The sequence below is a fragment of the Pituophis catenifer genome, unplaced genomic scaffold (genome assembly GCF_029215685.1).
Source record: "Pituophis catenifer annectens isolate HBS135680 unplaced genomic scaffold, rPitCat1.0.hap2 SCAF_2, whole genome shotgun sequence".
Lineage (NCBI taxonomy): Eukaryota > Metazoa > Chordata > Lepidosauria > Squamata > Colubridae > Pituophis > Pituophis catenifer.
Window position 1 is genome coordinate 219,840,701 of NW_027256882.1, and position 14,804 is coordinate 219,855,504.

Below are 14,804 nucleotides of genomic sequence, written 5' to 3' on the forward strand. Positions count from 1 at the left end.
TAGTCTCATGGGAATAATAACAATACAAACAATAAATTGAATTCCAAATTTAATCTAAACACTGAGCTGATTGTGTGACAAACTATAATTATTAAACTCATATGCTACCCAACTCTCAGTATAACTCTGTTTTTAATATAACATGTTCTTTTTCAGACACATTGTTCTTACACAAACATTCTTCTTGCCTGGATTTTTTACAGAAAAGAATTAACCAATGTCTTTATTCAATGCTACGGTACATATCTCAGTGTGTATTGTTGTATTGTTGGAGCTCACAAATGTCCTTACCTTAGAAATCTATGGATGTTAATTTTACATTCTTACTATCATAAATTAAAGAACTGTTATTAATTTCTTTTTTATTGAAATAATTTTTCATACAGATTAATTCTTAAAAGTTGGCATGTTCTTTTTTCTTTATATCCCTGAATATTGGCAGTCTCATATTAATTCAATTTCATATAAATGTCACAGTTTCAGCTATCAGAAATCAGATGTTAGATATAGCAGATTGAATCTCCATTTAATGTTGCCTATACTGTTTATTGTAAGGTTATCTTAAGAATAATGATATTGATTTTTAAATGGGGTTCATTAATAGATTAAGTATCATAACTTTGTTTACATATCTTTTCATTAGATGTACATTTCCTAATAAGAGGAACACAGAGCTCTAATCTAACTTCTTCTTTTTTTTTTGTCCTTCAAACATAGAAATCATTGAGTTGTTTTGAGATCCAGTTTCTCCCCTTTTGTAGTTGGGCAGTGATGGATTAGAATTAGGCTGCATCATGCATTGGGAAAATATCCCAGCATCCTCTTTATGCAGAGGCATCATCTGCCAGTACTGCTGTAGCTGCAGTCCTGTCAACGGATATTTCTTGTAAAATCGGATGCAGAGGATTCCTGCTGCTGTGTGAACTTTTGCATCTATTCTGTTTCATAACTAATAAGAAGCCCACTGGTAACGAGGAATAAGGAAATGGGACCTTTTTAGGGTGTTACTGGCTGGGGTTTTTTTCCTGTCTGTGACAGAAATGAATCAGCTCTGCGAGAGGCTTATCTTCAGATAGCAATTTGCAGTTAATCATCTAGAAGTTGCCTAATTTAATTCTGTGAGTATACTGTGTCTTTTCTCAACATTGGAGCTGCTAAAATTGACTGCAGAAAACCTGTGTGTATTATTTTCTGGGAAATCACTTCATATGAGGGTTTTTATTTTGAAAATAGGTAGTAAGCTTACTGATGATAGTAGAGGGAGTTCAGGATGTACTCTATTCTGATGATCCTGGGGAAATTTACATTTAAGAGTTAATTTCATAAATTATTGTTTTTCCTTTTATCTTTGTAATTTCTATCTATCAGCTTTATTGCTGTGCTTCTGATTGTATAAATTATCTCTAGCTTGATCATTTGTGTATACAGAAATACTTCTTGAAACTGTTACAGAGATAAGATTACATGTCTGTAAAATATGGCAGGTAGAAAAATTCTTGATGAATCAATTGCTTATGTCATCTAACAATTTTCATATTCAGTTTAACTAGAGTTGTTATTTTGTAAGAGACTATAAGAGTCTCAGAAGCTAGCAAGCATGTTATAATATTATTCCATCTCATTACATTTAGAACTGCTCTCACTACTGTAATATATGATTCAGGCAGCATACTTTTTGCAGCTTCATAGCAATTTATATGAAATCATAGAAAAAGGACCATTCAGTCATGATCATGTGACTGGATCTGAGCCATTATTTGAATGACGCAGTGGGAGTACTGTAGATATTTGATTTGTTTGCCTTTTGTGCTGGCTAACCTATTATTAAGCTCTGGGAACCTTCCTTTTATTATTATGAGGTGGTATTATAGTTAACTGTTCCCAGTTAATATGCTCTTTTTGTGTGCATTTTTAGTTTTTTGTTTGGTGAATCATAATCACAATCACAATTTCATCCTTTGCTACTTCTAAGCTAGTAAATCAGCTATTATCCCTAAGGAAGACCTAATCTGCCCCACCCAGATCAGAGATTTTAGTCATCTTTTGTACTTCCTGAATGTTCAAGGTAATTTTGATTTGAAATGTTGATTATAAATCTTCCAACAAATACTAATTAAGACTTAAGTGATGATTCAATCTTGGCTTTAATACACTAAAATAAAATTAATATTTTGTAATAAAATATGCTATCTATCTTTCAAGCATGTAATTATGCCTGCAATTTTTTTTAAATTCACAGATTAATACATAATTAGCATGGCTCAGTGATTTATGCATATGTAACTTAATGTATTATGAATAAAACTGAAAGTAGTCTTGTTGTAGGGAATTATCCTTTTGTTAATTTCTCCTTTTGTAAAAGAGAATATGACTCTCCAATAGAGAACAGGAACATATTACTCTAAAATGGATTAAAAGAAGAGAGAAAAGAAACTGTTTTTGTAGCACTACTCCTCATAGTATTTGTTTAATAAAGCAGAGAAATATTAGTTTTTAAAAGACTTGCTTTAACTAGCTTGAAAGATATATTTATTACTTCAGAGATGATAACTACCAATTGCCACAGCAGTAAAAATACATAGGATATACTGTATGGCTAGTGAATTATAGTGGTATTTTCTAGCAGGATCAATATACAATAGAATAGAATAACAGAGGTGGAAGGGACCTTGGAGGTCTTCTAGTCCAACCCCTGCTTAGGCAAGAAACCCTACACCACTTCAGACAAATGGTTATCCAACATCATCTTAAAAACTTCCAGTGTTGGAGCATTCACAACTTCTGGAAGCAAGTTGTTCCACTGATTAATTGTTCTAACTGTCCAGAAAGTTCTCCTTAGTTCTAAGTTGCTTCTCCTTGATTAGTTTCCACCCATTGCTTCTTGTCCTACCCTCAGGTGCTTTGGAGAATAGCTTGACTCCCTCTTCTTTGTGGCAGCCCCTGCTATCATGTCTCCCTTAGTCCTTCTTTTCATTAAACTAGACATATTCAGTTCCTGCAACCATTCTTCATATGTTTTAGCGTCCAGTCCCCTAATCATCTTTGTTGCTTTTCTTTGCATTCTTTCTAGAGTCTCAACATCATCATGGTGACCAAAACTGAATGTAGTACTCCAAGTGTGGCCTTACCAAGGCATTATAAAATGGTACTAATACTTCATGTGATCTTGATTCTATCCCTCTATTTATGCAGCCTAGAACTGTGTTGGATTTTTTGGCAGCTGCTGCACACTGCTGGCTCATATCTAAATGGTTGTCCACTAGGACTCCAAGATCCCTCTCACAGTTACTACTGTTGAGCAAGGTACCACATATACTGTACTTGTGCATTTTGTTTTTCTTGCCTAAATGGAGAACCTTACTTTTTTTTACTGTTGAATTTCATTTTGTTAGTGCCCAATGTTCAAGTCTGTCAAGATCCTTCTGTATCTTGAGCCTATCTTCTGGAGTGTTGGCTACTGCTGCCAGCTTTGTGTCATCTGCAAATTTGATGAGTTCCCCATCTATCCCCTCATCCAAATCATTGATGAAGATGTTGAAGAGTACTAGGCCTATAACAGAGCCTTCGGGTACTCCACTGCATACTTCCCTCCATGTAGATGCAATTCCATTGAGGACTACACCTTGAGTGCGGTTGGTCAGCCAGTTATGAATCCATCTGGTGGTGGTACTGTCTAACTCACATTTTTCAATATATAATTTTATATTCAATATATAATTTTATATTCAATATATAATTTGAATATTCAAAATATTACTTTCTCCAAAAAGCTAATAATGTAGCTCCAAAAAAAGAGTTCCTAGCATTATAAATCCATTTCATTATAATCTTAGAATTTTCTTCCTAGTTAAAAATAAGGTAGAAGAAATAGAGGAAAAAAATGACGGAGGATTATCTGGGCCTCCCATAGAATTATGTGGGTATACAAAGGAGATAACTTGATGGTTCTTTCTGCTAGCACTATAGTCTGAAATTATTACTTTTGCTTGGTTCCCATTTGTCCTGAAAAGCTTCTTCAAGAGAACTTTACATTTCCATGCTGTAAATTTAAAAATACAAAAAACATGGTAGTTGAAAGTAAGATCATAAGAATAAAAGTCAGCTCTACACTAAAGCACTAACCATATATTTTTCAAAATATTAAAAAAAATTATCTGAAGCATCTTGATTCTATTATGGGAATTCACTTTTTAAAAAAAGTAATCTCTTTGTGTTCTTTGGCTGAAAATCTGTCAGTTGGTAGCAACTTTTATTTATTTAATAATTTTTACTTGAAAACATATTATACAAAAATAAAAGAGTAGGTTTGTATTTAGCAAGTGTGATTTAGACATCTTTTTCTCATGACTGCATGGGTTTTCTTTGCTTCTTCTACATAGTTTAAATATTACTATATGCCAAGAAAATGTAGCCCTATGTTATATTAAAAAAAATAAGTGTGTATCCTGGATCCAGTACATACTTGGTAGAGAAGAAACTGCTTATATGGACTGTCTGTATGGAAAACCTGCTCTTTCCAATATTTGCTGTGGTTCCTCATAGAAATCAAGTTTAAAAGTTTTCTTTTTAGTTAAATTTTTTTAGACAAAGATGATAGGAAAGATCTACTTAAAACTTTGAAAATCATTGTTAATCATGTAGTCAGTAATAGGATGGGTGGTTAGTTGAACTGATTCATTGGTGCCAGTTCTATACAACATACCAAAACTATAATTGTTTGTTTGTTTGTTTGTTTGTTTGTTTGTTTGTGACTTAATATACTGTGTGAACTTTGCCAGTCATGTCCTATTCAAATTGCCATAATTAAACTATGTCTTACCATGTTGTATAAGGCTATCCAATTTGGACCCCTTTCATTGAACTATTCAATGAAATAGAAAGATGCTGGTTCTACTGATTTTAGGCAGTCTTGTATATACTTTATCATCCCTATTCTTTTTAATCAAGGCAAATGAACACAGTTTAGAAAGCAAGTTGACTATAAGCTAAATGAAAGCATTCTCAGGAGCTAAAGAATACTAGGTTGTATATTCATGCATAGTAAGGTTTATAATTGTTTGGAAATAGCAGTACAATTTAGAATTTGAAGTGGCCTATTAGGTCATTAGTGGAGTCCCTTGCTTATTTCAGGAAGTTTAAAACTTGAGACAATATAAATGTCATATCTCTGTTTGAAAAACTCCACAAAAAAAAAGCCTATTACTCTTTTAAGGAATAATTCTGTTGTCGAAACCCTTAATTTATAAATATTTTTTAATGTTTAGATGAAATCTATTTTTAACTTTAAAACATGAAATCTAGCCCTCTTTCTGGTCAGCAGAGTTAATTTTTTACTTAACTATCTTTCAAAATATTAGTACAGTGCTGTCATTAGCATCTTAGTTTACTCTTGTCCAGTCTATATATACATATTTCTTCAATATTTTCCATGGCTCTAGTTTATCCAACCTGTTGTGCATCTTTTTTTTCTTCTGAACTCATTCACTACTTGTCTATATTCTTCTAAAATGAAATTAGGCATTCTAATCTAGCTGGGGTAAATCTGGAATAGGAATCTGAGACCTTTTCTTCTTTAGGGACAGATTATTCCCTGATAAGACTGATGATACCTTAAACTCTTTATGCCAGGAAGTTTCTCCCTTTTTATAACAAGGGGCTATTGAGGATATAATTATGGGGGACTAGTCTTTTGCCTAAATACTTTATCGTTCCTAAGGAGGATTGTGACCTCATACTGTGTTGGATCTTTTCCATTTCATCTATTTTTTGAAAGGGTTATTTCAAGATAATATCAATTGCTTCCACCCTTCCCACTTGCAGAAGGGGTTGTGGTTTTCTTCTATAAAATTTGCAGGGGGATATACCGGGTGCATACTGTACATATCTGTAAAACCCTACTCTCATTGCTTCCACAGCTCTGATGGATTTTTTTACTGTAGGATCTTATTATTTGCCTGTTTCATAATCCATGAGTTTTTTTCTTGTTTGTTTTCTGAATGCATTTATACATGTAAGTAAGACCATACCTAGAATACAGCATCCAGTTTTGATCACCACATTACAAAAAAGATGTTGAGACTTCGGAAAAAGTGCAGAAAAGAGAAACTAGGATAATTAAAGGCCTGGAGACTAAAACATATGAAGAATGGTTGCAGGAACTGGGTACGGCTAGTCTAGAGAAAAGAAGGACTAGGGGTGACATAACATGATTCCAGTATTTGAGGGGCTGCCACAAAGAAGAGCAGGTCAATTTATTTTCCAAATCACCAGAAGGCAAGACAAGAAACAATGGAAGGAAACTAATCAAGGAGAGAAGCAACCTGGAATTAAATAGAAACTTCCTAACAGAACAATTAACCAGTGGAACAGCTTGGCTTCAAAAGTTGTGGATGCTTCATCACTGGAGGTCTTTAAGAAGAGACTGGCAGCCATTTATCTCAAATTGTATATGTCAGGTTAAATGTCTAACACATTCATGTCACATTCCCTCATAGTCCTGCAAGGGTTAACACAACCACACATCCCATCACCCCACCTTACCTCTGACTCCTCCCCCTGGGTATAAGAGGTCTCACCACGAGGCCATCCAGTAGTTCCAGATGTGTACCTGCAAGAGAAGGACAAAAGGTCAGTTGCTATTAGAGGAATGAGCCTAGGAACAATCCAGGCCTGCAATAAAAAAATTTGTCTCGTGAGTTATTGGGTTAGATCCATCACTATATCAAATAGTAGCAGAGGATGGTTACCTATAACTCTGAATAATGACTGAATCAAACGTTTATTCTGAGAAGAACAGAACACAAGAGCCATCACCAGACAAATGGCTGCACAACTATCTCCCTCTGGAGCCATTCCAAAGACCACCTCAGCTGGGAGAGAGCAGATGGATGATCCAGGCACCCCATCCAGGGCTGAGCCACGCAGGGGAGATGAAGGGAATGGTACCAATACTCCTCCACTCAGAAACAACAACTTCAAGACTGCCGTATTGAAAATAATAGAGCTACCCGTCACAGACGAGGACCTTGTTGCGAACCTCCAGAGACTGCTAAAGGACCACAGAACAGCGAACGAGGAGAAGGAACCGACCTGCGAGAGCACAGATCCGGTAAGGGAAACATCACCCCAACCGGACGAGCTAGAGATGGCAGGATCCGTTTTTGCGCCCTTTTCCCAGCGGCCATCTTGGAATGGCCAGCAACCAATGAGAAGCCCGGATTCAAATCCATTGGTGCAAACCTGCCCAAGCCCTAAAACAAATAAAGACTCATCCAAAAACAATGATAGAAATAAAAACCAAAAATCCAGGAGCTCACCTACTGAGCTCGAGATCAAGAAAGCAATGGAGACCCTCGAAGCAGCCTTCGGCTCCGCTTTCAAACCTCCCGCAGCAAGAATGAACTGCAAGGAAGCCCCTGGGACCCGAAGGGACCTCAGAGCGACCATTGGCAGCGAAACACCGACCCTGCCACTCCCTGGGAAGGTGACTCACTTCCGTGACGAACAAAGAACATCAACCGCCTACAGACCGACCCCACGGCAGGACTCGAACTCACCACCCCTCCAACTATTGGCACGAGACCCGAGGGAAGAAAACCAAGTCAATTACTTACCTGCTCTTCGACTTCCTCTGGGCTTCTCTGCTCACCCAGGAACCAGCATCCGTGGATCGGGACCCGCTGCCGCTGAGCCGCCGGGCTTCGGAAGTCTTCGACCAACGACCGCGATGCCCCCACGCCTTCCATCGATGTTCGCAGGGGATTCAGCCACCCAGCAACAGGTTCCGACGCCCAGCGTGGAATCCAGATACACCAGGGGTGAGTCCAACCTCCCCCTGGCAGGCCTAGGCCTAGGAGCCGCGGCCACGAGCTCCTCACCCGACGACTTCCAGCGCGAAATGAGCTTCGCGCATGCCCAGTCTTCACCTGCAGGGAGAAAGGAAAAAAAAGTGTCTAGCAGTTATTTTAACCTAAGCTCAAGCATCCCATTGCCTTATTGTGAATTCACTCACATCCAGGACCATGGACAGGTGCCTCCAGTAAGTAATTACCCAAATAATTCTGGAACATTACCTGCTAACTTTCCTAAACTATAGGTAGATGGGAGAAACCTTTTAGAATGGAGTCAGCAACTGCAAATAATATTTATGAAAGAAAACATGCTTTTTCTAATTTCAAACCCACCCCAGAAACCTTGGACATTTGAAATTGACTGTATTCATCACAGAGCTTTTTGTATATTGTTAACCAGCATCTCACCCACTATGTACCCAAGCATAGGTGATCACATGACGGTACATGAGGTCATGCAAAAACTTTATAGCCTATTTTACAGTAGAAGTAGAGCCACCACTACAAAGATATCCAGAGATTTTCACTCTGCCAGGCTCGGTCCAGGGGTTCCCATGAGTGAGCACCTGTTGAAGCTAAATGCTACCAGGGCTGAATTAATGCAGAGAGAGGAAGCAATCACCGAGTAGAGTATGATAAGCATAGTCATAAACTCATTAGACAATAGCTGGGACAACTTTGTGACACAACTGGACAGTCTCAGTCTAGAACACTTATCCTTAGACATACTCACCAACCGCCTAATTGCAGAGGATAACCTAAGGAGGGACCGCCATCTATCCAGGAGAGATCCTAGGCCCATCAAGAGGGTTGAGTTCCAGGACAGGGCAAAGGGTACTCCAGAATGCTTTTCTTGTGGTTCCAAGAGCCATTTAAAAAGGGATTGCCCCAGAAACAATAGGGACAGGGGATACAATGATTGCAGAGGGAGATAATCACCAGACCACAGGCCTTTTAGGGAACGAGGACGCGGGTGGTCTCCCAACCCCAGGCGAAACAGCGTAGGGACAGTTCCAGGGACAGTAACCCTGGGTCCATGTATGGGTTCAGACATGAGAAGCCAGACTCCAAACAGGAAATAAGCAAGAACATGTGGCTCTTAGACTCAAGAGCCACTAACCATACCACACATAACCCAAATTTATTCATTTCCCTCATAGAGACAGATTTTGAGATCAGAGTGGCCAACCAGAGCATTGCCAAGGTAATAGGAAAGGAAAGTGTACATATCCCAGGAATAGGGAAAATAGAGGGGGTGCTATATGTGCCCGAAATACCCTATAATGTGCTAGCTACCACTAAACTCACAACAGATACAAACACCAAAGTAATGTTCAAAGAAGGCAGAGTATACTTATCCAATCAAGGGAGAAAGGTTGGGAAAGTAACTATACATGACGGTCTACCTTATTTTACGCCTAACGAGAATAACGAAGGGAGTGTAAACACAAGCACTGCCAATGAAGAAAAGGGAAACACAGAAACAGGAGGGATACACCAGAGGAAACCAATTGCATGTCACCAGGTAAAAACACGGTATCTATGGGAAAGCCCATGCATGATAATTGTGCACACCTTCTCCACAGAAGACTAGGGCATATCAGTTTCCCAGTTGTTAAAAAAATGTTGGACTGTACTGAGGGTTTAAAAGTAAAAGATTGTGAGAATTATTTAGAGTGTTCCGTGTGTTCCATCACTATATCAGTATAGGGTCTCCTGCTTGAGCAGTGGGTTGGAATAGAAGACCTCCAAGGTCCCTTCCGGCTCTATTCTTATTGATTGAAATGTATATACTCTCTGTAAGTGTGGTGATTCTATAAGAACAAACATAAGATCATGCCATATTTGTTTCTGATTGCAATTCTGAGTTCTTATTTTGACCATCAATGCCCTACATGGCTTGGCACTAAAGTATTTAAGACCATTTTCTGCACCTGGTTTCAACTCATCCGATTCAAAAATCTTAAAAGAATTTGCTTGAAATTCCCCATTTTCAGGATGTAAGGTGCAGGCATATGTGAAGGCTTATAGCAGGATCTTCTATACTTTGAAATAGTCTTCCCAAAGAAATCAGTCTACCCCCATTCCCCCCTCCCATACACTATTAAAAATGGAGTTACTCATGACTCTCCATGTCATGAGATTGAATAATGAATTGATACTATTTGATTAATTTTTTTTTTTTTACTGTGGATGTATATGAGCCACTCTCTTTTCAATTGTAGAAGAGAGATCAAATAAATAGTTTTTCCTCTTGGTTCGGCCCTATGTCGCGGATTCCTTCTACTAGTAGCTGATTTCAGACAATTTCACTCCTCAACCTATGTGCATCTATGTAAAGATGAAGAGCTCGTGTCCAGGCTCTTTATATCTGAGATACATATTCCAGCCATGAAGCATTGAGATATATGAACATATCTGAGCGTCTATCAATATAGAAGGCAGTGTTATGGTCACCTTTCTAGTCCTATGCCATGACCAGAGTGGCCAGATGATATTAGACAGACCCACAATAGTCTGGTCTATAAAGAAATAGTAATGGTAAACTATAAACCTGGATATAGCAATATCCTCCCTGATTGGCTCAGCTATAGTAGAAACCTAATCAAAAATGGAAACAAACACTGTCAAATCCAACTTGGGCAGCCACATTTAACCTATGCACACTGTAAGACAACATCTAACTTTTTGTAAGTGACTAGGGGTGACTGGTTTGGACCGGGTTGTTACTTCCTGGTTTTAACTAGGAAGTATTTTTTTTTTACCTTCTGTGCATGCGCAGAAGGTTTTGCGCATGTGCAGAAGGTCTGCGTGCGCATATGACACACGTGCACACTTTCGAACTGGTATGGAAGGTAAGTAGATTTCACCGCTGGGATAGACCCTCAATTTGTTAGTTTAGAAAAAAATAAATTTCTTTCTGCATGTTTTCCACTCATTCTACTGTTAGAGTGCTGGTGAAGATCAACAAAGATTTAACCAACTTCACTCTTTTCTTACCTTAGTAGCCTCAGTAGCCATGGTTCACTGTGTTACCTTGCCTTGTTGCACTATCTCACCCATTTTTTGCCTTCTGAGTCAAGGTCCCCATTCTATACATCAGGGACACATCTTCACAGCTTGGAAGATTTGATTCTGTTACCTTCCTGGAACATATAACAGGTTACACTGACTTTTTGGAGACCTCCACCACAAGCTTTCCTATGCAATAATTGTGCAGAAAAATCTTTTGAGGTCTTAAAGATTTCTCTTAATCACCTGGATTCCAAAGTCCAAGGGACTAAAATGCCTGGAATCCCAGGCTGGACATAATAGTACAGATCAAAATTCCATGATTTCATTAGCTACTTCTATTCATAGGACAAACTGAATAGGCATGTATATATCAGCCTGTGTGGGAAGCATACAGGATACCAGCTTTGCCATTGCCAAAACAAGAACAGATGGAAATTCCCTCCCACTCCAGAAAGAATTGCTTTTTTAGCTCTTTATCTAGGACAAGCAGGAGAAAGAGGTGCAAGAATTAGAACACCAATTGCACTATAAAAATAGACCAGCAGTTGCTGGAATTCTTTCATAATGGCTTCTTAGCTGTTCTAAGCTAATGAGTACCAGTGATTCTGATTTCTTACCTGTAACCAAGTGTCCAATTGTCCTTTTTCTCAGGGTTCATTAGCTTCATTAATCTGCTGCAACATAAATGATAATTGTGTAGCATTCAGAGATAATATCATGATATACATATTTATAGACTGCAATCTGCTGCAATATATGGACTATTTCGAGTACTCTATCTATCTATATATCTATCTATCTATCTATCATCGTTTGAGGGAATTGGGCTAAGAAGTAAACCACACATATATTGCTCTCTCTGACCCTAAAATTTGAGACGGTAATACTCTATAAACTGGATGAAGTGTTTAGGAATCACAAATATTTTGTTATAATCTTTAGTCAACAGATTTCATTATTTTAATTTAATCTTGTCTAGATCGAACATTGAGAATCTGACCATATTAAACTATAGAACAGTGTTAATAATGTATAAGTGTAATGATTTTTTTTCTGTCTGTGCATTTATTAGGGCTGCAAAAATGGACCTTAAATGTTCTTTGGAAGAGTGTTCAATGGCATTAAATTTATTTCTTAACAATAAATTTTCAGAAGCTCTGGAATTACTTCGACCATGGTGAGTTTTGTTTGCTGGAGTTTTTATCTGGTAGCTAGAAATGTATTTAAGGCCTCTGAATAATATAATTTCAATTTCTGTTCTTGCCTAAAATATTTCTTTTACAACTATTTAATCCTATACTCTAAAACAGAATTTTTAAAACTGACAGAGAAGGGTCCCTAAATTTTGCCCTAGGCATGATAGTCAAATTTAGGCCTTTGAATATCATGAATATAGTTTTTCTCCTGATTCTGTTTCCCAGCAGAGGCTCAAGGATTTCATGAAACAATATTGTGTTTTTTAAACTAGTCTTTTGTTACAAAGTGTGATTTTTAAAACGAACTTTTAAAATACCCCCATTTTTATTTATTTTACAAAATACTTAAGATTTATTCATTCAGACTTGTCATTTTGTCAAAAAAACAAAATGTGTTTTTGTTTTCAGTGTTTTATAGAGTTGTAAGTTTTTATTCTTTTTGATATAAAAAGATTAAATTTTATTTATTAAAAATGGCATATTGATTTCTTGCCAGCACTTGCCTCATGTGATAATTACTTTTATGAGAGAGAGGTCATCACAATATTGCAAGGTCTAGGAACCCCAGGCAAAAAGTGTTCCTGATTGTTTTACTTAAAATTAATATTTTAGCTCATATTTTGATATGGGGGTATTCACATATTCTTTGAAAAGCAAATAATAAAGGAGATTGGACTCCAAAATAATTCCCAAATAAAGAAAATGAATAATTTAAAGAATTTTATAGGCTTGGCTCAAAATATTACATTGAATACAAAGTAGCATTTTAAAAATAAACTGTATTGTAAAAATTATGTAAAATTTCACTTTTGTTTTTGACAATTGTAATTGGGTTTCTTATCACTGTTTTTATATTTTATTTTCAAAATAGGTCTAAAGATAGCATGTACCATGCCCTAGGTTATAGCACTATATTAGTTATTCAAGCAGCGATGACATTTGAACAACAAGATATCCAAATGGGACTGTGTACAATGAAAGAAGCTTTACAAACTTGTCAAAAGTAAGATGGAACAATTTTATGACATTCTTGCAGGATTGACATAATCAGGATTGATATTATTTAATTATGTAATGAAAAGTATATGTTTGTTTATATCCTCCCTCTATTATTTTTACAAATAAGACAATATATCCAACACCCTTTCTCCTCCTATTCACTCCACTACAACAACCATGTGAGATGGGTTGGGCAGAGAGAAAGGGACTAGCCCAAGGTCACCCAGCTGACTTTCATGGTAGAGCTCTAGTTAATTTGGAAAGAAAAAGGTATTTGTTATTTTAACAGAGAAAGCTCAACATTTTCATTATTAATATTTGTATGATTTTTATAACAATGAAGTTGGATGAAAAAGAAATGGCAATTTTCAAATTTTAAATCTGCTGTTGAATCCATTAAAAAACAAACCTGAATCTATTGTCTTTGCCCTCCCCTTCTCAAAATTAAGTAATATCTTTGCTACATTTTAAAACTTTACTACAGATATCCCTCAGATTATAACACTGCAGTAGCCAAGTAATTGAGATATCTCTAGAGCTTGTACTATCTATCAAATCACATAGAGCTAATCCACATAACCTGCTTGTCCCAGAACAAAGAGAAAAAATGCAGTGTAAAGAGTAACTAGAACATTGTGTATACCAATTCAAAGTAGCTTTTCAGATTGCAGCTAATGGTGAGTGGGAGTGGAATTTCACCAACAGTCACAGCCTTAAAATGTTGCAACTAAGAGGTATGTAGAGTAACATGGGGCACACTATTCTGGTGTGTGTGTGTGTGTGTGTGTAGGGTGTATTGTGAGAATGACAAGATTTAAGGAAGCATTACTTATTTCTGGCTCCAAGATTGAAGCACAACACAGCAAAGCAGTTGTATGGAAATGTCCATAATCTTCTGGCTCCAATCCCTTATTCCCCTAGCAGGTGGGCAAATTTGTGTTTTCTTAGCATCATGTTATTGGAAATTATTTGTGCAATAGTACAATGTGTTCTCCATTGTGGGTGGAGCCAGCAGCCAGGCATGTGTTGTACTCGTCTGTTCAGATTGATGGACTGAATCTGTCATAATTCTTAAGTCCCACCCCTGTTGCTAGGGGCTCCAGCTTTTGATTCAGTCCGTCAGTCTGGACAGATGTGTGGGACTGTTGCTCTGGCTATTTTGATCTTATTCATTGGACTTTGACTTTGGCTCTTTTTAGGATTCTGTTTAGGATTCTTTGTTTTTTATGATAGTTGCTTTAATTAAACAAAGAGGCTAAAAGTGTGTTTTTGTCATTTATGTTGATATAGGTTTAGAAAAAGAAACACAGTGGTGGAATCATTATCCAGTTTGGTTTCAAAACAGTCTGTAGATCAGCTGAGTGAAGGTAAGAATATATATGCAGACATCCCATGATATTTTAGTCTATTTTGCAAAAAGTTGTATATATTTTTCACACATATAAATGCACACATGGTGAAAAATATGTACAACATTTGCAAAATAGTCTAAAACTCAAATATCATGGGAGGTGTGCTTTCTTTATTTTTATTTAAAGGTATGTTTAACTTTTTTCACTTCTGTAGAAAGAAAAAATCCTGCCCAGATTATCAGCATATCAGGGTTCTGTTTTGATCTGCCTTGTGAAACTTTGGTGTCAAAGGATGAGAATCACACCCAAATTGTTTCTGGATGGCAAACTGTCCCAATCTTCACCCTTAAAAATCTAAAAACCATGGGAGCCTAAAAGTTGATTATCAATAG

At 37.0% G+C, this 14,804-nt stretch overlaps 1 protein-coding gene across 1 annotated transcript in view; it reads left to right on the forward strand.

Moving 5' to 3' along the window:
- TTC39B (tetratricopeptide repeat domain 39B) overlaps nt 1–14,804 on the forward strand; it is a 75,422-nt gene that overhangs the window by 41,502 nt on the left and 19,116 nt on the right. The window contains exons 3-5 of the mRNA XM_070935549.1: nt 11,938–12,042; nt 12,933–13,064; nt 14,351–14,427. Of these exons, the coding sequence (XP_070791650.1) occupies nt 11,938–12,042; nt 12,933–13,064; nt 14,351–14,427 (314 nt within the window). The remainder of the gene's footprint in view (nt 1–11,937; nt 12,043–12,932; nt 13,065–14,350; nt 14,428–14,804) is intronic.